Source organism: Haemorhous mexicanus, chromosome 17 (genome assembly GCF_027477595.1).
Source record: "Haemorhous mexicanus isolate bHaeMex1 chromosome 17, bHaeMex1.pri, whole genome shotgun sequence".
In the NCBI taxonomy this organism is placed as follows: Eukaryota; Metazoa; Chordata; class Aves; order Passeriformes; family Fringillidae; genus Haemorhous; species Haemorhous mexicanus.
In genome coordinates, this window is record NC_082357.1 from 6,914,517 (window position 1) to 6,937,437 (window position 22,921).

Here is a 22,921-nt window from a genome sequence, read left to right on the forward strand (position 1 = left end):
ATATAGTAACAGGGAAGGGGTATTCCTAGAAATTCGGGAGACGTCAGAAAGGGAAGATTTGTGAAATTCAGCTTCACTTCCTGCAGAGGGCTCCTAGCACAGGGATAAAAAAAAGGCAATAAAGTGCTTTTCATGCTTCTCTGATCAGATAATGGTTAAAAAAAAAGAACGGTAAAACACTTAACTTACATTTCTCCGATACAATCTAATAGTTTTATATGGGAAGAATGCTAATCAGTAACCTCCTTTCCTCATTTTCTAATAATGTTTATTAGATGGTTATCTCCTGTATTTATTTTCTCCACATCCTCCTATCAGACATACGCACGCAGCAAATAAAAGGAATATGCATGTGAGTGAAAAATGGGCCAGATGATAACCCTCCCATATACCACAGAAACACCGAGTGTTTGTGTGTTTTTTTAAACAGGCTTTGCCGTTTGCATCTTTCATGCTACACTGATGTGAATAATTCATGTCCCCACTGTAGATGTGTGCAATATTGTTATTCACATGAATCGGAATTTGTAGGTTGGCTTTTATTTAAGGGCTTTAACACCGAGTACTGCTGAGCACTGTCAGTCCCCATGGACCTAATGGTATCTTAGGCTCTTAATTAATTCAGCTCAGCAATTCACAGGATCAGGCCCTGGCCGACAAACGCAGACCTGCATGCTGTCAGGAGCCACATTATTCCTCGTGTGTCTCCTAAATCTCTGTTTGCTTTGTACTAGTGTCTAACACCCAATCCTGACTCATATCTTCTTTAAAAACACTATTTCATATGTTTCATAGGAAATAGAATTGACTGTTTGCAAAGCAGAGACAAATGAAGATGTTATTATAATCTTAATTATATAAAGATGTCAGTGCATTTGTAATAAAGCATTATTTATCCAGGAATAGCAAAGGTTGCTATAAAAACCACAAAGACAGCTTTTGGGGGAAGATAATAGATTTCAATGTGTGCAACTCTTGCAGGTTAATTGGATTTCCTTAATGAAATTCCCCTCAGCCACATGAAATCCTTGAGTTTGTTCTTTGAATTTCATTATGACTTGCAGAGTCTTCTCTGCCCCCAAATCAAATGCAATGAAAACACTGGAGTTGGCTTCACTGCAGTGTTTTATGAACACTCACATTTAATCAAAACTTGGTTACAGACACCTTGTCTTTCTGCAGCTTTGAAGGGGAATTGGCTGAGTTTACCTGACACTCCTGAGTGTGCTTCTACTCCTAAGTGTGTTAACTGTTATTGCAGTGCCCAGTAAACAACTGCATCAAAATACAGACCCAGGTTTCACCAACATGCACCCACAGTGTTTCGTTAGCAATAATGCCTGGTTAGAAGTAGATTTACTTTAAGTAATCTCCTGGAATTCAAAACAGCTCTAGTTAATTGCAAAAAGGCCTTTTTAATCTGGCTGGCTTACTTAACGGCACACTGCTCCACTCTGCCTGTCACTCTCATTTCCTGAGTGAAAAAGTGAATGGCAGCTTCAAGCTCAGGATCTTTTAATCATTAAAAGAAATGGATGTGCTGTCCTCTGTTGGTCATACTGGTTGTCACAAGTAAAATTGAATTTAAAAGGCAGCAAAAGGCTTTTATAGCAGCAAAAGAAAAAAAAAGAAACTAAAATTTGCTTCACCTGCTGCATTCACCAATAACACTGGTGTTAGCACAGTGTCAGGGATTTTTTTTTTTTAAATTATGCAATGACAGAAACTGGATTATGGAGAGGACTCATTTCACATGACTGTAGTACAAATTGTGCCCTGGCATTCCCTGGTCCCCGGCTGCTGGTTCACCCTCTGTGCCCGGCGTGTGGGTGCCACAGTGAGCTGCAGGTGCCCTTGGGAGCCAGAGCTGCAGGGAGTGCAGTGCTGGCCACAGAGGAAGTTTGGGCTTTAAATTTCACATTCCCCAGCCTGCTCTGGGACAGGGCCGTGTGTGCCGGGCAGTGCTCAGTATGTGACCCGTGTGCTGTGGCGCCGTGGCAGCCGGGCAGCCCCTCGGGGCGTGGTGGCGGTGACAGCCCGGCCTTTGCTGGGCCGTGTGATGCACATTCCTGCTCGGCCTCTGCCGGGGTCCCTGGGAGCCCTGCTGTGCGGAAATGCCCTCTCTGAGCACTGCTGCTAAGCCTCGCTGGCTGCTCACTTCAACAATAATATGTAGCATCTGGAGAGGATTGGGGGGATTGTAGCAAGGATGACTGGAGGTGTAGAAAACCTGGACTAAAAGGAGAGATTTTTGAATTTGGACATTCTGTTGTCTAAAGCAAAGAGCACAACACTGAAAAAAAGGTTTAACATCAAGTAAATGAATCCATTGTGGCAGTAGACGCGTGTGATATGTTAATTATTTCTGCCTCTTAACTGCTGCTGGAGTTACTACTTCTGGGCTGCACACGTTTCTCCTAGGCTTTGAGTGCACAGATAGTTTTTAAATTACAAAATTAATTTCAAGTAGATAACCACAAGACACGTCTTAAAATGTTACTTAGCAACATTGTTATCATGCTAATAGTTCAGCAATGTTACTCCACAAAATGTAAAAGTTCTGTCTGCAAACTGTGGAAAAACAGGCTCTGTGTTATCTGATTTCTGTGTCATCTAACAGACTCACAGACCTCAAACCATCGTTAAGAGGGTCGGACACAGCCACAGCTCTTATGCATACCTGGCTTTGTCCTAGAAATATATTATTTCCAAAAAACAAGCACGAATTTATGAAAGTTTTACTCATCAGTGGCAAGGTGGCTCATCTCCACCCTCCCCGAGAGGCTTATCCTTGAGATTGTAGTAAACAGAAAGCAATATTTATTAGATATGTGTTTTGTCCTTGAGTTTGAGTTTTGCATTTAATTTTTACAACCCTCCTATGAAAGCAGTTTCAGGGACATGGATGTACCTCAGTGTCCTTTGTATCCCTAAGTAAAAATACCTAAGAATATTTACAAAATCCAGTGTAAATGGTTAAGGACATTTATTTCTGTTCATACAACAAATATACAGTTTATATTCCTGACAACAATGGTGCAGAATATGAGAGGAAGATTTGTCAGGCAGAGACCAAAATTGATTGTGTAGACACAGTGATCAGTAAAATTTCAAATGGTAAGTAAATATCAAACATGAATCAATAAAGATTTCCTTCAATTAGTAATTCTTTTCCTATTTACACTGTTAGGATGCGTTTTAGTGCTGTCAACCCTTTAACTGTGCGTTAAGGTTCGGTGCCTGGTCCTGTCAGTGTCACTGGGTTGGACCTCTTGGCCAAAGCTGTGTCCAAAGCACCCAGTGTTTGTTCACCTGGAGAAGGGGAGCACTGCTGGGCTCCTGTGAGCGTAACCACCACATCCTTTCCTTAACCATTTTCACTGTCACAGGGAGGTTTTTTCTATTAGAAAATAGGAAATGTAAAGTACACACTAATCAGATTGCAAATAATCCTTCTAAGTGATTAGTGATAGAGATGAAGAAACCTCGTGGTTTACCAATCAGAAGAAAGAACCAAATTAATAAATACTTAATTACATGGTGGCAGGGTGGGGGTGAACCAGTGAAAGGGAGGGACCTGGGGGATTACAGGATGATCTTCATAGCTGCAGCCTCTGGAGAAGGCTCTCTTCAAACAAGAGTTTGAAGGAGCTGGAGGATCTCTTCAAACAAGACCCTGCAGAGGCTCCACTTGTTCCTCCCAGGAATGACTGCATGGTAAGGTAGGCACCAGCACTTGTGCTGTGTAGAAAAGGCGTTTGACATGACTTCCACTAGACCTCAGCAGTCATCTTGGCCTTTCACATTTCAAACTATATTTTGTTTCTTCAGGCTGAGCTGAGGGTCTGTTGAAGGCAGGATTAGGCTCCAAGAAAAAACGAAGAAAAACTGCTCTGCTCCTGCAGATGTGAGCAGATAATCATGCAGCCGCTGAGGAATGGGCAGGAATGACCGAGGTGGAGGCAGGGCTGGCACAACATCCACCAGAACCCTTCGCTGCGGCCGGAGGAGCCGCTGCCGCCGGTGCGAGACCCGGGGCTGGGTACCTGCGCTCGGGCGGAGCAAGGGACCCTCCCGGGGGCGTGGCTCTGTTGTTGCCGGGTGCGCTGCGGTGGCCGCAGCTCTGCGGAACCGCCATGCCCGGCGCCTGGCGGGTCGGGTCGGACGCTCCCTAGAAGGTCTCGGCTGCGGGGCTCCGCCTTCCCCTAAAAATGAAGGGCAGAGCACACGCCTGCGCGTGCCCACCGAGGCACGGACGGGGTTCGAACCCGTGATCTTCGGTTTACGAGACCGACGCCTTACCACTTGGCCACCGCGCCTGCGTTAAGGTTTTCTCCTGACGCCTTTCTATCGCTGGCGCCACTCCCGCGCGCCCGCCCACGACCCGCCCTCGCGCGTGCCTGGGCTGCCACCTGCCGGGGGCGCGCTGCCCTGAGGCGCTGAGGGTGCGACGGAGGCTGAGGGGGCGGAACGGGAGGGAGGGAGGGAGGTACGGACCGGGACTGCCGCCGCGCCCGGTCTCGTTCTGGCTCTCACTCTCCCTTCACCTCTCTCTGGCTCTCGCTCTCTCCCGCTCCTGGAGCTGCCAGGAGTCTCCCCTCCGGCCGTGGAGGTGTTCTGAGGGCAGCGCCCTCTGCAGAGGCCGGCCCGGGGCCGCTGTGAGGGTGCGGTACCCGGAAACGGCACCCGAAGGGCTGCCTCACATCGGCCAGCACGGCTTTGAGAGGGAGAAAAAAGCGGGATTAAAGTTTTCCTCCTCCAAGAAAAGAAGCAGGAATGCAAAACGTTGGAATAACTAAATGGTAAATACTGAATTAAACACACTTGCTGCCTGGTACTGTTCCCTCAAAAAACTCAGTGTTGTGAATTGCAGAAAAGATACTAGATGTTTTCTAGACGGAATCTCCTAGATTTTTACAAGTGTAGTTTTTTACAACTAAAACGAAGGTTTTAGTTTTCATTTAATGCGTTGTGGAGGTCTATTTAAATTCTCCATGAAACTGTTGCTTGATATCCAAGTTTTATATTCCTTTTGGTGTGGTTTTGGTTTCCTTGTGGAAGGCGCATGTGAACATATTGCAGAGATGCCATTGTAAAGGGTTAGATCAGAGTACTGACTTGGTAGTGCTGTAACTCAGGTGCGTTGCAAGGCTGATATAGAACCAAAATAACTTGGCTTGGAACAGACCTTCAGAGGTCCACTAGTTGAACCACTCTGCAGTGAGGAGGGAAATATGTATGTATCCTTTTGAGATGTTCTTTGAACTGTCATCATGGAAAGTCATGCTTGATGCCTTGAATGTATGAAAATATTTTAGTTCTTTAAAACTTATGATTTGTTAGTTTGTCTGTGATAACTCTATGCCTGCCTGTATTTAAATAGACTGATTTGAATTAGCTTGCCCTGCAGTGAAAAGTATTTCATTTAAATTACCTTACTGGTTATTCAGCCCTTGTAAAGCTGCCCTGAAAGTGACCTGGTTTTCCAGTTCCTATCAGCATAACTGATGGCTTGGCAGTCTGAATGCTTGCTGGAATTTATCTGCTAGTCTTGTTCATCACATGCCCTCATCTGGACTATGGAAAGATAGGAGATGAAAATAGCACTGTTGTATTCTGCTTTTGTCTTGTCAGTGTATCACGGCAGCATTTCAAAGTGTGATGGTGTGTAGGAGTGGAAGCTGCCTCCCTCAACTCTCACACCTGTAATGCTTATGCATGGGTGACCTCAGAGAGCCACTTATCTCTCCTGGTTGAAGGAGTTACTCTTAGTATTACCAAGCTGGCAGCAGAAAGGAGTTCAGTTTTAAGCATTCATGTTTGACTGATGATATGCCATTTCTGGCCTACTTGCTTATTACAAAATACCCTCTTTTATATGCCATACTTGCCAGTTGTAACTTGTCATCACAGTTCCTGTGCAGCTCACATCTGTGTTTATTAATGGTTTTGGATCCTTTTGAGCTGAGAGGTAATTTTGTGGTGAGTGCAAGGGCTGTTTGAATTGTTGGTGGAATTCATGCAAGTTTTATGTCGTCAACACACTACATTGTAATAAATGTATTCACTTGGCATTGGAAATAGTATTTAATGGTAAATCAACTTCTATTGATCAAGTTCATCCTTAACTCTATGGGGAGATGGAAACTTCAATTTGAATTCATAAAGATCTTCTAACTAGATTAAGAGGAAATTCTTGATAAGGTTTAAAAAATTTGTCTACTTTCTGAGCCTAACTTCCTTAGTGTGTCTGGAGAAACTGTTTCTATCTAAACAAAGTGTTGCTTAATGGTGAGCTGATTTGTTGCAATAGTTTTTATCATTAAAAATTCACTTGATTTTAAAAAACTGAAATTGCCCTTTCGGTGTCTGGATTCTTTTGTTTGGAAGTGTCTTTTAGGCTGGCCCTTACCCTTGTTTGAGTTGGGTGTTAAAGCCCTTCCTCCATGCTGAATCCTCCTTGTTCATTAAGGGCCGTTCTCTTCTGACCAAGCTTCTTTTAAATATGTGGCTTTTCAAAAGGGATGTCTTAGAGGACTCTGTTGCTGAAAAGATACTGTCAATGATTTTGTTGGATGGAGAAATAATCACCAGTTGCCTTTTTTTTCTTTCTTTCTTTCTTTCCTTAGTCTCACACATATGAAATGGAGGTGTTGCTTTAGGAGAGGCTTTAGTGTCTGTTTCCATGTGCAAAACAAGGCCTTTCAACACATTCCCTGACTCTTCTGAGATACATACAGGGGGACAATCTAATATATTTATGTATATATGGTACAATTGAGTTTTATAAAGACTTGCTATGGGATGCTGAGGAGCTGAAATGCTCCTCAGTTACAGCTACTTGACCTTTGACTTTGTCTTAGCTGTATGAAAGAATGTTTCTGTTCACTATTTTACTTTCTAATCCCCAGCACTTGTCTTGGAAGGGGTTCAAGAATGATGCAGTAGATGGCAGAATGGCCCCGCAGTCCTTTTTCTGTACTGAAGACTGGAGACTCACAGGTAATTTTTTTACATTAAAGGAAATATTTATCTTAGAGTTTCTCATTTCATTTATGGATAAACACTTAAAGAAAAAAAACCCCAAGCCCTGGCTGTTGGTTCTCAGAAGCTCTAATTTGTTACTTTGATTTTGGAATGTCTTGGTGAAGTTGCAGACTATACTTTGAGGTGTGGGGAAATCCATGTGACTTCTTTGCCATCAAAGAAACATCTCCTGCTTGAGACACTACAAATACTCTAAGAAATGTGTCCCTCTAGCAACATCTGTACAATAAACAACAAGCCAATAGGCAGGAGCAAATGGCATTGAATGTGCTACAGAGTAAAGACAAATGAGCTGATGGCCATCTGTACAGCGCATTTGAATAAACAGTTTTTATTGAAAATCAAGATTTAGCCTGTGGAAGAAGTTCACTCAGCATAATCTCAAGTTTTATCAAGCCTTGTTTTGTGTTTACATCAAATAGTAATATGAACACAGCTTGTGAAAGAAGGTTATGTGTTTATATTTTGTCACTGTAAAACAATCAAACCCCCAGAATGTCAGCTGGCAGCAAAACAAGTGCTTTATCTCTGTTATACTCCAGCTGTAATTTCTTTAATGCACGAACACATGATCAAAAGGTGCTGCACTTGTTTTGCAATATTTGTGTTTGGTGTGTGATATCAAAGGTAAGTTTGTGGCCAATACAGCCTAAAAACTTTTACAATGGTTAAAGTTCACAGAGAAAAGGTATTATATGAAATTTACAGTGTTTATTAGTAGTTTTTAATTTTTTTCAGTTTTACTCACCTAATTACTACTTACTGCTTTATGGAGTTTTTAATATTTGGCCAAGTATCAAAATTTCTGATGTTATCAGTGTAGAACAGACTTTAATGAGGAAAGGCTGGGTGATTAGTACAGGACTGCCTTCACAAGGGGAAGTGTAACACTAAATATTTAAATGAAACAGCTTCGTCTTTAAAAGAAGCTTGTGCAAACAGCTCATAGCTCATTCTCCTGAAAAAATGCATTCAGGTGTTCCAGAAGCTGAGCAGAATGCAAATCAAAAATACAAAATCTCACAACCCAACACATCTTGAAAACCTTGGAAGAATTTGGGAAAGTCATGTATTGAAGTTCATTACAAGAGGTTTGTAGTGAGAGGACAAGGAGGAACAGATTCAAATGGATGGTGCTGAGATACTGGAGTGAGTCGCCCAGAGAAGCTGTGGCTGCCCCATCCTTGGCAGTGACAGGGCTTGGAGCAACCTGGGATAGTGGAAGGAGTCTCGGCCCAGGGCAGGGAACAAGATGAACTTTAAGGTCCATTGGAACCCAGGCCATTCTATGAGTAAATGGTGCTATATTAAAAATTGCTAAAAAAAAACTAAAATTGGAAATCCAAACGTAAACTTCAAGGGTTCAGGAACTCTCTATTCTTACAGATTTTTGCTCTGATTTTAAAGACAAACCATAATTCTTTTGGGGTTTGTCTAAGTGCAGATTCATTCTTACTCCTTTTTGTGAGAAAGGTACTTAGAACATAGGCCCAAATGTATCAGACCCATAAAAGTCAGAATGATATTTTCATTTTAAGTAGTAACCATGGACAAATGAACACAGTTTTCCTTTTTTATTTGAGACACTTAGCAAAAATGCTGAAATATCAAACATTTCCTCAGTAGCTACAATATTGCCACTATGTACAAAATATTTGATAAATGTAGTACACATATAAAAATACAGTATGCATTACATATATACAGTACAATGTGCAAAACATATGGCATTCAAACATATGGAATTGATCTTAGGGGTGCAAACAGCAAATACAAAGGCATCATGGTTCTAGAAAGGCAATACATAAACTGACGCCCTGATTGCCATAATTTGCATTTAGTAAAGTAGTGCTTAAATGAAGAGGGCCCCAGAGACAGGTGTTTATCTTCTTCTTTTCACAAAATGAGATGCTAAGACATAATTATGACTATGAAAAGAAGAAGAGAAACACCTACTTGGGTTAGCGTTATTTCTACTGCAAGCAGTACTGTGAAGAAAATCCTATCTGGAAAAAAAGCCTGTGCTATTAGTTACTACAAATTTCTCAAACAACAAAAACAAATCTGTACTGTTAAACACCAAAAACAGCTTTGAAAATATCTACATCCTTAATCTTAAAAAAGTACGGATAACGCTTTTGGGGACTTAATTTCCTATATTTTAAAATACAAAGTGCCTCCTTTGGCAATATAAATGGCAATGCTTTGGTTCCTATTTAAATTTTTATATTATTATAATTTACTTTACGCTGTCTTTTGAATATCTGAGCTGTATAATTTTATAAAAATACTGTGATTATATAGTTATTAACCATTCCCTGCTTTTTTTTTGAGAATTTGCTCTCATAGCTAGAATGGCTTTTTTTGGCTAGATTTCTACAAATACATTTATGCACTTTCAACTTAAAAACTCTTTCTATTCAGTATTGGACACTACAGAATGATGTAGGTGTCTCTTTTTTGCACTTTATTCCTAGCAAACTGGTATAAAAGGAATATTTGAGATTATTTCAGGTTTGAATGGACGCTCTTTATTGGCTATATGTAACTCAATTCCACAGATCTCACGTGAAATACTTTCTGGGGTATGGTCTAGAAGTCACTGAAAGGTGATTTCATAGACCACAATACAAAGAGTTTCAACAGAACATTTACTAGAGATAAGTGGAAGATTTTTTCCAGTTTTAATAGAGTTTGCTTTAAGTTTATACACTTAAGATGCCATCAAAATAATAACTGTTTACATCGGTGAACTTTCCTGTGTTTTGATTACATAATGCCCTTCCAGTTCAATGTATTCTGTAACTGCAGTTTCTCTGCCTTGAAAATAGTTCAGCAGCTTGTACTTGTGTTCTGATTACAGTGCCTACACTTTGGAGGCACCTGAATGTTTGAGATTATGTAACAGAAAAAGTTTAATATTGACACTTCTCTTTGAATCACCATCTTCTCTGAACATGACTCTTGTTGGTGAATTTAGAAATACCTGGGAAATAAATGTCAATATTAAGTAGTGATCATTTCTAAAAGCTGTGGCCTCAGCTTTTTAAAGTTCTGATTCTGCAGGTCTGCAAGCCCAAATTGCTGGATTACACTTTTAATTTCTATAGAGAACAACTGCCATAAATTAATTTTATTGTCAGAGAGAGTATGACAATGCTTTTATAACTACTTCTAATGTTAAACAAAATTTTGCCTGTAAACTTCCTTGCTGTAACTGATGCTGAAGGGCACTAAAAGTGTGCAGCAAATTCCATTTCTCTACTGAACACAGGATGTGACTCCTCTTGAGTAACATCAGCCTAGGAAAACACTGTCTGAGCTCTCTCTGTCTAGATGTGTAAACAACCAACTTTTGATTTTCATACTGATTCCAAGGTATTCTTAATTACTTTGAAGGACCCACTAACACCACATTTGATAGGATGCATTCTGTTAGTATACTGCAGCCATTAAATGGCAAATTTAGTGCCAGTGCATTCCTTTGCAACTGTTCTCTTAATGAGAAAGATTCAGTTCTGTGCAGTCAAACTGCACAGCCACGATTAAATTTCTAAGATGTATTTGTGCTACAAAAATTTCATGTAAAACATGCACACACAAAAGTCTAAGCAAAACCTATTTCTGCCATAAACAGGCATATGCAACTATGGCGAACATATCACATTTCAGAACAAAGTCTAAAGCAAACCATTTTATATAAGGTTTAATACACAATTCTGAAATGTACAGAAAAGTAATCACACATTCCCTACACTAGAATATTTGTACTTCAGAAACTAAAATGATCCCTTAATTTTTATTTTTTTCAAATAGACATTCAGAGCAGAAAGCTATACCGTACTGATAAAAAGACATCTCAACTGTTTGGGTTTATTTCTGCACAAAGATTCCTATGGATTAATTAACATTCTACACTGCCAATAAGGGTAATTTTGTAGCAAGATGACTTTGCCAGTTTCAAGCTGTATTTACATGCACATCACAAATGACAGTACAGTTGCTCTAGGTTAATTTGTCCTCTAAAAATTAATTTACTTGCCTCTCATTTAATCAGGAGGCAGGGTCAAAAAGGGATAACTCTAACCACACATATATTGTATGATGTCTGGTGTATCACACAGAATAAACTGACAGTACTGCAGAACACTAAATTTCTTTCAGAGTTGTTCCTATCAGACCAAGAGTCCTTAATTCTTATTCTCGTAACAGCCGAGGGCACTTTGTATCTCAGAGTATCAGCTCCCAAGATAGGATGATGAACAGGAATGCAAAAAGTTGAATGTTAAGTGTTCACTGTTATTGAAAAGTCCTATACCATCAAAGCTTAAGGCAGACAGTCCACATGTAATATTGTACTCAAGTAGTGTAGGCACAGCAAGAAGGAATAAGGAATTATGTCTTTCAACTGTGTGTAGTGAAAATCTCCAAAGATTGTTTTCTTGTACTTAGTTTCATATTACAGTAATTCTTGGCCAGTAAAACCAGTGAAGATACATAATGATTTAAAGTGCTGTAATTGATATGATGCAAACATATGGTATCATTCAAACCTTGACTCAATGATGTAATCCATTATTTTATCTGAAGCCAATGGAACTCTGTCATATCAGTAAACCAGACTGCGTTATATCTGGAGATGCAAATTTTCAGTTAATTCCATGACATTTTCTGACAGAAGTATTTGTTTGATGTTAACATGATTGTGTCGTGTTTTAATTTTTGAAAAATGTGGTGAAGGTTTTCAGTATTTCTTGGATACATATCATTATTCTAAGAAGTAGGCAAAAGCTTTGGGCATTTTTTCATTCAATCCTATAAAACTTTATTTTTGAGGAGGAAAGAACCATGCAATGAGATCAGTTTTCAGACTACAAAACATACAATATTTCTGCATTTCAGGAAATGGGGAGTGTTTCCTTTTATCTTAATTTAGGAATTCCCTAAGAGGAAATTCCAATTTTGTGCTTGATTATTAGCCTCCATCATCTATGGCAACATTTAACAGCTATTACCTGAGAGACAACCATAGAATGTCAAAGTATATTAGTTCAACTTGATTTTTCTGTTTTTCTAACTGCTTTCAAAATAGACTCTGAAAACAACAACTAAGGGCTTTATAACAACAAAAAAATATTCATGTGCTGTGCTGTGAGGTAAGAGCTAAATTTTTGCTATTCTCTGTTTCAGATATGCAATATGCCTTCTTATCACAAACAGTACATTCTGATCCTGGTATTTAGGATATGCACTGAGCAACTTCTCTGTTGGTTTTCCCTGATGTTATGTAGTGGCAGACAAAGCTGTTCAACAGACAAAGTGTTCATTAAGAAATTATGGTTGTCCTGTCAGCACTGTCCCCTGCAACTTGATCTCATCCTACAAACATCTTTTATAGAGGGCATTGGGACTATTCTTGCATAGATGCTTGCAGGATTGTAGTGTACAACACTATTAATTAAACTTTTCTACTTCCTCAAACTTTTCTAGTATGCTGAGATACTGAATTCAATGATCTAACAAATATCCTCAAACACCAAGCAAAATAGGATATTTACTTCCATTATCATAATCTCTTGTTTGAAGACCACTGTGTTCCCCTCTGTTCACAAAAATAAGCTATATAAAGTTAAAAGAGTATACAAATAACTGTCTGATATACACATTAAAACCTAGCTATTAAATCCAGAGCATTGCTATAGAAAATTCAGTGTTCTCAATATTACCTCGCATTAGCTACAGTGGATTTCTTGCAGTTACACTTAATATCCCTTTGGATGCAGTTAAATTCCTCCCTCATAATTAAAGAATGGGGGAAGTGTTTTAAAATCCATAAAAGCAAAATATAAAAACAATTTGAACAAATTATGAGACTAGATATATGAAATTTCACTGAACCAGCCAGTGCTTCTATTTGCCTTTGCCCTCACAATTAGTTCTGAACCTGGCTCAGGCTTTCCACAGGAACAATGAAGTGCAGTGATACCTCCCCTCCCCCAGACATTTGCTCACTGGGTCAATACAGAGAACTGACATCTCACTGTCAGTTTAGTCATGTTGTGTTGCTCATTTAAGCATTACAAAGTCATAGACGTAACTTCTTTCTTAAATATTTGTAATATATTTACCTTGGGGTACTTTTAATCATGAAGTACAATCATCCTTTCTTGACTTGTGAAATAACAGCTTTCAGAGGGCCCTGATCTGCATTACTGATAGGTGCATAAAGTGATTCACTGTTGTAAACTTGAAAATCAATAATGAATTAGCTTCAAGCATTTGTTCTTCCAAACATTACTGTCTTAGTTTATGTTAACTGCAATCAGAATGGTATAATAATGGACCTCTGCTGTAGAGAGACTTGCAGGTCATGCATGTTCTCATTGGCTATAGCTTAATCCCAGTGCAACTGTAGATCTTGTGGATCTAGAAAGTCAGTGGAAAACACGCTCGGGGCAGCAGAACTGAGAGGGGTGAGTCCAGATGAGGAGCTGGGCATTGTAATGTCCAGCCATTCCATATTGTCCAAATTTGTATCGGGAAGGTCAAGAGACAGACAGGAATTATTACTACTAAACTGTGGGTCAGATGTTTCCATGGGTGAATGAGAGTGATCTAAAATGCTGGAGTGATTAAGCAGATCATTCTGGAGGTCTTCAATTAAAGAAAATGACTCTCTGTCCTCATTACTGCTTGTCAGTTGAGGAATTTCATTACCTGATGGTAAAGTTCCATCCAAGAGGGCTTCAAGTTGGTTTTCCAAACTTATAGACAAGCTGGTTGTTGGTTCTAAGGACACAGGAGGAGGGGCCATTTGGATCTGCGGAGGTGGACGGGATATCACTGTGTTCACTGGCATTGTAGTGATGTTGGCTGTTACTGGTCTCATTTTAGATATGGGAGATGGTTCTTCTTTTATTGGAAGGGAAATCTCTGTAATAAAAAAAGCCAACTGTTGAATTCAAACAGATATGACATAATATCCTCATACTTAGAACTTCCAGCCCACTTTGGGAGGCATCCTCAGTGCATTAAGTGCAGTAACTGTCACTTTGCTGCTCCACTCATATTCACATACATCACACTCTGGCATGGCTTCCATGAACAGCAGAGTATTTTAAACAAGTCCCAGAGTTCTGCTTTCAGTGATAGCTCAGGAAATTAGCATGAGTATTGATGAAAAAAGGAATGTATCTCTAGATGTTACCTTAACCTCCTTCATGTTTACAGTTCTTCTCATTAACTGGAATAATTATGGAACCAACACATTTCCTTGTATAGCACCAATTTTCAGTTTCATCCCTGTTTAGTACTGTCCACATTAATTAAGAGTTCATGAGATGAAATTATGTGATTAAGAAGCATTTATTCCCAATTCTAGAATCTAAAACTACACTTCTGTCAAGAAGTTCCATGTAAGACAGTGGCAGTAACGGTAAGGGGAAATAAAGCCTAAGTTCCAATTTATTCTTAGATGTGAATGAAGCCCAAAAACAAGACAGACAAATATGCAAATAAGTCCTCTAGCACAAGTGATGTTCCTAGCAGAAAAAATATATCTGATAATATATTTTGTGCTGGTTTTCCAAGCAAAAACCCACAGCCTTCTCACTCTCCTGAAGTACATTAGTAAGCTAGACATTTTTCAGTGCAGAGCTGTCGGAACTCAGGACATTCCTTTGGGAGTCCAGAGTTTCCTGGGACCCTTGCCAAGGGGCTCGGAGACCCTGGCACACAGCCCAGAACACCAGTGGGTTCGATTATGAACCACGGAATAACTTGTCACCTTTATAGAAAGAGATAAAAGCCACAATAGTGTAAATAGTGTAAGAATAAAATAATTACAGAGTCTAAATGTAGGTTTTAGGATTTTTGGTATAGGGGTTTCTGGTGACAAGATGGAGGGATTTGGGCGTGTCTAGCCTTTCTTCTTCTTCTCTACCTCCATCTTGTCTGGTGATGTTGGCACTTTTAGATTGGTCTAAAGTAGAAACTCACTGTCTAATATAGATGATAGGTATTGGAAAATAACTGTAAATATTGTACACGTAGTTTGTAGTATATAAAGATAACACCGCCCTGGAGGAGGGGGGAGTGCCTCTGGCTGTCCTGCCAAACGGATCTCGGCTGGACAGGGAGAAAGAACTTTATAGATAAGATGCAATAAACAATCTTGAGACCGAAAAAATGAAGAGCCCTGACTTTTTCTTCAAGCACCGGGCTGGGAAAAGAAACTTTCGAACTTTAGTCGGGGTCACTCTGACCGGCTAAAAAGACAGCCCCCGGCAACTGGCGTTCCCTGTGTGGGCTCGAAGGAAGATGCGGCAACTGGCGTTCTCTGGCTTGGCTGCAAGAAAGACCCGGCATTTGGCATTCCCAGGTGGGCTGCAAGAGCTGGGCGGCAAGAGAACAACCCGGATGGGCGGAAAGAGAGACGGCTGCAAGGGATGGGCGGAAAGAGAGACCACGACACGTTGGGCAGCAAGAAAGCACCCAGGTGGGCAGTTGGCAGGCAGCCACGCCACCAGACATCAGCCACTGAAACACAGCCCGTGAAGAGAACAAAAAAGGACAAGGAAAAGCAGCAGGCACTCCCAAAAAGAAAAAAAAAAAAAAAAGAAAAAAAAAAGGGAAAAAGAAAAAAAAAAAAGAAAAAAAAATCCACACAGAAGATCCAAGATTCAACTTCTGCTAAACAGACTCGCATCCAGATCTGACGGGGGGGCCAGTGACCAGGGCGACCTCCGGACGGACCTTGCAAATGATTCAGCTTTTGGTAAGAAGGTTGAGATTTGAGAACATGGAGGGGACATGCTCTCAGGAACAGTTAAGGATTTTGTCAGCCTTACAAGGTCTGGCAGCCACACAACTTGTGAAAATCTCTGAAAAAAGGTAAAACGGCCTTGAAGCTTTTATCCCCAGCAAGGATCATGTTAGAGGCAATTACGGCAAGATCCCGGAGTAGAGCTAAAAGGTCATTAATTGTGAATCCCACAGGGGCGGGGGGAGGAGAGCAAAGCCCAAAGCAGAGATTGTCTCTGGTCCCAACCAGCCCTGGGGAAGTAGCTCCCGATGAGAGGGAGCGGGAAATAGCTCCCGATGAGAGGGAGCGGGGAAGTAGCTCCCGATGAGAGGGAGCGGGGAAGTAGCTCTCGATGAGAGGGAGCGGGAAATAGCTCCCGATGAGAGGGAGCGGGAAATAGCTCCCGATGAGAGGGAGCGGGAAATAGCTCCCGATGAGAGGGAGTGGGAAGCAGCTTTACCGCCTCCAATTCCTCTACCCCGAAAGCCCAGCTCGCGGCGAGCGTGGCTGCGCGGCGGCGGCGGCGAGCGGCGGGGGGAGCGCGGAGGCAGTGGGGGACGCGAGTTTCGGCGCGGGGGCTGTGAGCATGACACCGACGGCGGCGGCCTCAGCTGGCGCGGTGCCAAGGACGCGCGCGCAGGGCGAGACCCGCGGGACGTCCGGGAAGGGCTCTCAAATCATAGCGTCCACGTCAGACGCGGGCGGTGGGCTTGGAGCAGCTGCAGGGCTCCAAGCGGTGCCCGTAGGCAGACGCAGGAGACGCGTGGTGATGATGCAGGACCCGGAAGTCGGGGCGCGAAGGGTTTTTTCCCCAGTTCGCGGACGCGGGACGGGCACCGGCCGAGCAGGGACCGCGCGCCGGCTGCGGGTGTTGGCACGGGGCCAGAATGGGATCTGAGCTGTACTGGTGTCGATCAGAGAGAGAAGGACATTTCCGAGACCGCGCCTGCGCCGAGACGAGCGCAGGGGAGGCGCGGTCGGGGCGGGGTTGTCCACACTCCCGTGACGGCACAGGCAGAGACGGGGCGTGATCAGGGTACAAAGGCTGCCCCAGGTACCACCCCTCTCCGATCCCAGGGCAACGGGCACCCAGCCAACCGCAGCAGCCAGCACACAGTTTCAGCCTCCATCAAAATCTCAAGTTGGAGATTTTTCGCGGGTGCAGCACATGTTGAGTGAGGCACACCGAGCTCTTCAACAGGCTAGTCCCACAGAAGTGACAGAAACAGCATTTATCAGATGATCAAGTCTCAGATGCAAAAGATGGGTGTGGAAAGAAATAAAAAAGTTGTCCAAAAATCAGAGAAAAGTAAGAAAGCACCAGGCTTTTGCCCAAGATACAGAAAAAAGAAGGGAAAATCAATGCAAATCAATGTTATTCCAAATATGATGTAGATGGAAATCTATTTTGAAAAATGCCTCTCAGGGAGAGAGACGGCACCATATAAAGATAGAAGTATTAGTAAGGATTCAATTACTCAAAGTGTCTCTGAAGACAGAGCATTTGAGAAACATCAATCAGATCCTATCTGTGGGGTCATCAGCTGATTCTCCAATGGTTCAGAGTTTTAGGGATTGTTGTCAGTGAGTTTGTAACCTTTGTTATTTTTAGATTTTATAGGTAATACTGATAAATAAGGATTGCTGTTAATGTTATATGAATACTTTAAAAAGGTTGTCTTAACTCCTTCAAATACTTCCTGTTGATAAGTTGATTATATAATGAGAATTCTCAGAATTTGTGATAAGAATTATTATCAGGGTATTGTAGTGTTTATAGCCAGCCAGTGTTCCACTATCTCTTTTGTGAGAAGCCACGTCTCTTCAGAATCTTGTCTTTATTTCCTAACTACTCATATGTTTTTGGATTTCTTTTAAATCCAAATTGCCGCTTTTGTGGTTTTCTTCATTCATTGTTTCTTCAGTTATTACAGAGGTACTTCAGCCAAGAATTCAAGAAGTCTACTGTGTTTGAAGAATTTCTATCCCAACAGAAGTTTCAGAAGGATCCAATTATTTAATGGTTTGATAGATCTTTAATCCTAAGGTTTCCTATTCATAATTGCTGTTTTTAAGAGTCTCATTTTAAGAATGTGCTAAGTGATATCCATCAATTAGAGTTCGGGCTCTGGCCAAGTCCTAGCTCTACTTGAATGGAGTGATTGACAATCAGCCCAGATGTTTTCTGCATCAAAAAGTATTCAAGTCCTTTTGGCTTGGCAATTTGACCGTCTATGATAGCTGAGCCTGTTTTCAGAAGGAGTTTGGAGAAACATGAATCCGGACATGGATTCTCCACTTCTCTGTTGTTGTAAGGTTCATCAGCTGTCGCAGACTCTGGGATGACAGTTCAGTGTTGTAGTGTTTGACAATTGTATGATTTCAGATGTGTTATTAGTTATGTGTATTATCTAATTGATTTCTAATTGCTGTCATTTTACATTTCCCTATGCAATTGCATAGAGACTGAAACAGAGTTGATCAATGTTTTATTTTCATATCAGGATCCATTCTTCACCTCCGAGATTTTGAGAAAATCCTCCAGTCTCTTCGGGGGCGTGGATTTGTTTGTGTTTTAGCAGGTACAAAAGTCCAGGTGAATCTCAGTGAAGAATGTGAAACTCCATCCAGTGCAAGACAATGCTGACAAGAAGCATGGGCAAGAAAACGCTGACCATTCCATAAGCAGAAAAGAAGATGTAGAGATGTGGACTGCACAGAGACTCCAACCCTTGTGTTTTGCCCACAGAAGACTGTGGACTTTGGGTCTCTTCATGGGTGTGGGAATCAGTGGTGTTGTAGAACTGTTGTTAGATGATTGCTTGTTATATTTTAGTAGGGCTTTTAGTTCTCTTGTTCATTGCGCCATGCATTCTTTTGTGTATATAGCGGGTTGTCAACCAAGCTGCCAAAGAGGTCTTCTTGGTGCAAACAGAAGGGGGAGATGTCGGAACTCAGGACATTCCTTTGGGAGTCCAGAGTTTCCTGGGACCCTTGCCAAGGGGCTCGGAGACCCTGGCACACAGCCCAGAACACCAGTGGGTTCGATTATGAACCACGGAATAACTTGTCACCTTTATAGAAAGAGATAAAAGCCACAATAGTGTAAATAGTGTAAGAATAAAATAATTACAGAGTCTAAATGTAGGTTTTAGGATTTTTGGTATAGGGGTTTCTGGTGACAAGATGGAGGGATTTGGGCGTGTCTAGCCTTTCTTCTTCTTCTCTACCTCCATCTTGTCTGGTGATGTTGGCACTTTTAGATTGGTCTAAAGTAGAAACTCACTGTCTAATATAGATGATAGGTATTGGAAAATAACTGTAAATATTGTACACGTAGTTTGTAGTATATAAAGATAACACCGCCCTGGAGGAGGGGGGAGTGCCTCTGGCTGTCCTGCCAAACGGATCTCGGCTGGACAGGGAGAAAGAACTTTATAGATAAGATGCAATAAACAATCTTGAGACCGAAAAAATGAAGAGCCCTGACTTTTTCTTCAAGCACCGGGCTGGGAAAAGAAACTTTCGAACTTTAGTCGGGGTCACTCTGACCGGCTAAAAAGACAGCCCCCGGCACAGAGCTTACTTACATTAAATGCAACAGCCCTGAATGTTTTACTTTGTTTTTTTCATAAAGATGATCATTAATTTAGCTTGAGTTGTTGAGTACTCAAGTTACTTATCTCAGACTATTCACATTTTCTGCAGGTGACCTTGCAATTTGCTTTGAAAAAGAAAAAAATACTCTGATGTTTAGAATATGGTTGAAGTCTTCCAATAGCCTAGAACCAGTCCCTCTGCCCTGGCATTCCCTCCTGTCAAGATCCTTATATGACAGCAGTTACAAACCATTCCCTTAATTGAATCACTTGGCACCACAACGTATGCCACTACTGTAATGGCTTCTTAGGCTACTAAGCCTAATTATGGCTGAAAGCCTCCTTCTTTTATTGCTGAGCTACTCTGTTTATTACTTTAGCTGTATCAGTGCCTTTCTGATAGCTCCAATATTTTAACTGACATAAAGTTGTTATTCATTAATGTCTCCATGTAGTTCATGCACACTTTTCCCAGTAATGTATCTCTGATGTTTATAGCTGATAACACATGGTTATATTTAATGAAATTTTACTATCAACATGCTTTAACTCTTACCTTATTCTATTCTTTGTATAATTTCAATAAACATGTTAAGGACTTGCTCAACCTTACCGATTTTGATCAAGTATGTCTGTGCTAACCTAAGGTGTTATTTTAATCATTTGAATGCTGTAGAGATTATTGTAAAGGTCTGCCTGAGCTAATTTGCAAGCATTAAGTTCCACAGCAGGCTGACTGTATGTGTTTTGGTAAATGTTTTCTTTAATAAGGAACTAGGCAAACTTTCAAAAATTTAGTTTCATTCAGGCTACACAGATTCTAACTCCTGTTCCTAAAAGAATTCTCATTTGATTATAGCAGCAAGTTTTTACTACCAGGTTTTAAATCTTTATATCACACAGCTGTCAATGAGCTTACCTCCACTCTTGATGAGAATATCAAAAAGATCATCCATCTGCTGACTGTGTGCACTGGAAATCTGTAGCGCAGGAGAACAGGGTTAATCTTTTTCATCTGGTATTTTTTCCTACGCTTATTGTTCCTAGTTTCTATCAACAGTATGTAAGTACTAACCTATAATAGACTAAAATCCTTAATAGGAAATTGTCTATCTAGAAAACAGATGCTTTGGAGAGACATTTGCAATCTCTGTAGTTGGTTTCAGTACAAAGGAAAAGGGAAAAAGCATGACAAAGACTTCATGTAGGCAACCTAGGAGAGAGGAAGCTAGGGATCAGGAGAGTTACTAACCCCATTTTGTATAAGGATAATAACTGCAGCACTTGGGGTTGCAAACCCTGCTCTACTGTCTCTCAGAGATAGCCTGTAAATGTCCACCATGTAAGATGCATTTTACTAGGTGTCTTTGGGGTTTTTTCCCAATTTATAGATTTATGTTCTTTTATTTTTTAAGGGGGGAAGGATAAGCTTTCTGGAACTGCTCATCTTTGTTTTAAACAGCCATCCCCTAAAAAACTGAACCTTAAGCAAAAGCTAAGAAAACCCCCCAGAAACCCACTCATTCAAACAGTCTAGAAAAAGTGGAGACTTTCATGAAGGTCTAAAGAAGTGTTTTAAACCATTGCTTATACTCCAGGGATGGGAAGTGATTTGTCATCAGGAGATCTAGTGGGGAGCCCCTGGCTGACTGGTAGTGATAGAGTGACCTAAGACAACCGGTGTGCCCTCACTGTGGGGATGTCCCACACATACCAAGGACACAGGAAAGTGCATTAGGCACCCATAGCTGTGCCTGAGATCTGCCACCACAACCAACCAGCACAAGGGGCTACAAGGTTTTATCTTTTGGGATAGTTCTGAAATGCACGAAATTAGGAATGCTCATTATTACTCATACTGGCAAAGCACTACACAGGATTATCCACCAAGATCACTCAATACAGACGCTTTTCAAGCAAGCACCTATGCTCATGTTTGCCTGTGTGTATAAACACATTCACACACATTCTCCTCAAGTTTACTCACTTTGGAAAATACCAACATATTTCCTCTCTTAAGTGTGAGGTTTGGGTATCACACATTCTCAAAACAAGTCATCTGAAGACTAGTTACTGTTAGTACCAACAGCAGCATTATCCCAGTTAGATGTATCACCAACCAGGAACTGTAAGACTTTTTTACATATATTCTGCTTTAATAAAAGAATAATGAAACAGGAGTTCTGTAGTTAAAAGCACTTATGAAACTAGTGACAGGGTATGTTAGAAAATCTTGACACCAAACAAAAAAAAATCAAAACCTAAAACAAGCAATGGTTTTGGTAATTGTAGAGAAAAGCTTTGTTTTCAACAGACTAAAGAAAACAAGTACCTCACGGTGTGATGGCTGAATACTGCGGGTCTGTTTTATGGCCTCTTCGTAACGAGGAGGATCTTTTGTCTTGGACACTGTATTGTTGAAGAGGGGTTGCTGAACAATGTAAGGCTGGGCTTGAGATGGAGACCCAGGCTGCACGAAATAACAAAATAATGACTAAATAATGTGATTTAGTGAATTCAGGATGTATCAAGCTCTACCGATTATTCTATTTTGTCACATCAGTCCATGTATTAGCGTAATCAGAGAGATAAAATAAGTTTCTTTCTCCCTCTCTCTAACACATATGCACATATCAGCATTATTTTAATCTACAAAACATTCTTCCCTGAGTGAACTGCCATATGTAAACAGTCACATGTTATATAAGAATAATAATATAAACCTGATCTTTATGGAAGACTGTTAGGATATCCTTACCTTGTTGGGAGCAGCAGGTCCATTCTGCACAGAAGGGACGTGATTACCACCAGGGTGAATGTTAGAGTTTGATGTTTTATTAATAAAAGATTGTGAAGGTGTTGAAACTGGTGCAGTCTGATAGGAAAATACTGCATTTGATGTGGCAGGTGGAAAAACCTGAAAAGGATTAACAGATCAGTCTAAGATTGTGGGTTTTTTATTTTAAAACAGGATAACATTGGATATTACATTAATGAAATAGAAGACCTTTTTTTCTAAAATGCTTGCTTGCTTAAATTCCCTATACAGTGAATGTTATTTATACTGATTTTTCCTTTGGTGGAATGATTTTTAAATTCAGAACAGTTAGTTTCTCAAAGAAACTCTGTGCTCTGACATACTTTCATTCATCACTCATTACTAAAAACATTTTCCTGCAATTTTCCAGGAAGCATGAGGAAAGTGTATTGAACAGTTCAACAGCTTATCCATGATTTCCCTACCTAGAGGACAATCAATAACATGAGCTTATTTCTGACCTGATACAAATTGTACATATATCCATATTTGCCCTCTCCTGCCAGTTTTAAGACAGAATGGTTTGTCTGTCATATAATTCTAATTTTTTTTTTTGAAAGTAACCACAGGTATCTATGAGGATTGAGGGAGAGGCAAAAGATAAAACTGATGAACATGGGTTTCAACTATAAGTTTGGTTACTGGTATATGAAA

General features: G+C 40.7%; 1 protein-coding gene, 1 long non-coding RNA gene and 1 other non-coding gene across 7 annotated transcripts in view; 1 reads left to right on the top strand and 2 right to left on the bottom strand.

The window, feature by feature from the left end:
- Positions 1 to 4,247: 4,247 nt before the first annotated feature.
- TRNAT-CGU (transfer RNA threonine (anticodon CGU)) lies at positions 4,248 to 4,319 on the bottom strand. Its single transcript has one exon. It is a non-coding gene; the product is annotated as a tRNA-Thr (tRNA).
- A 180-nt stretch (positions 4,320 to 4,499) lies between these two features.
- Positions 4,500 to 22,921, top strand: part of LOC132335384 (uncharacterized) — a 61,615-nt gene continuing 43,193 nt past the window's right edge. For both annotated transcript variants that reach the window (XR_009488654.1, XR_009488655.1), the window contains exons 1-2: positions 4,500 to 4,802; positions 6,912 to 7,002. This is a non-coding gene — a long non-coding RNA (uncharacterized LOC132335384). The remainder of the gene's footprint in view (positions 4,803 to 6,911; positions 7,003 to 22,921) is intronic.
- Positions 8,607 to 22,921, bottom strand: part of MRTFB (myocardin related transcription factor B) — a 72,697-nt gene continuing 58,382 nt past the window's right edge. For all 4 annotated transcript variants that reach the window (XM_059861881.1, XM_059861879.1, XM_059861877.1 and 1 more), the window contains 4 exons: positions 22,208 to 22,366; positions 21,782 to 21,919; positions 20,369 to 20,429; positions 8,607 to 13,980 (listed from right to left, as the gene is read on the bottom strand). In XM_059861881.1, coding sequence (XP_059717864.1) covers positions 13,442 to 13,980; positions 20,369 to 20,429; positions 21,782 to 21,919; positions 22,208 to 22,366 — 897 coding nt within the window. In that variant the 3' untranslated portion in view covers positions 8,607 to 13,441. The remainder of the gene's footprint in view (positions 13,981 to 20,368; positions 20,430 to 21,781; positions 21,920 to 22,207; positions 22,367 to 22,921) is intronic.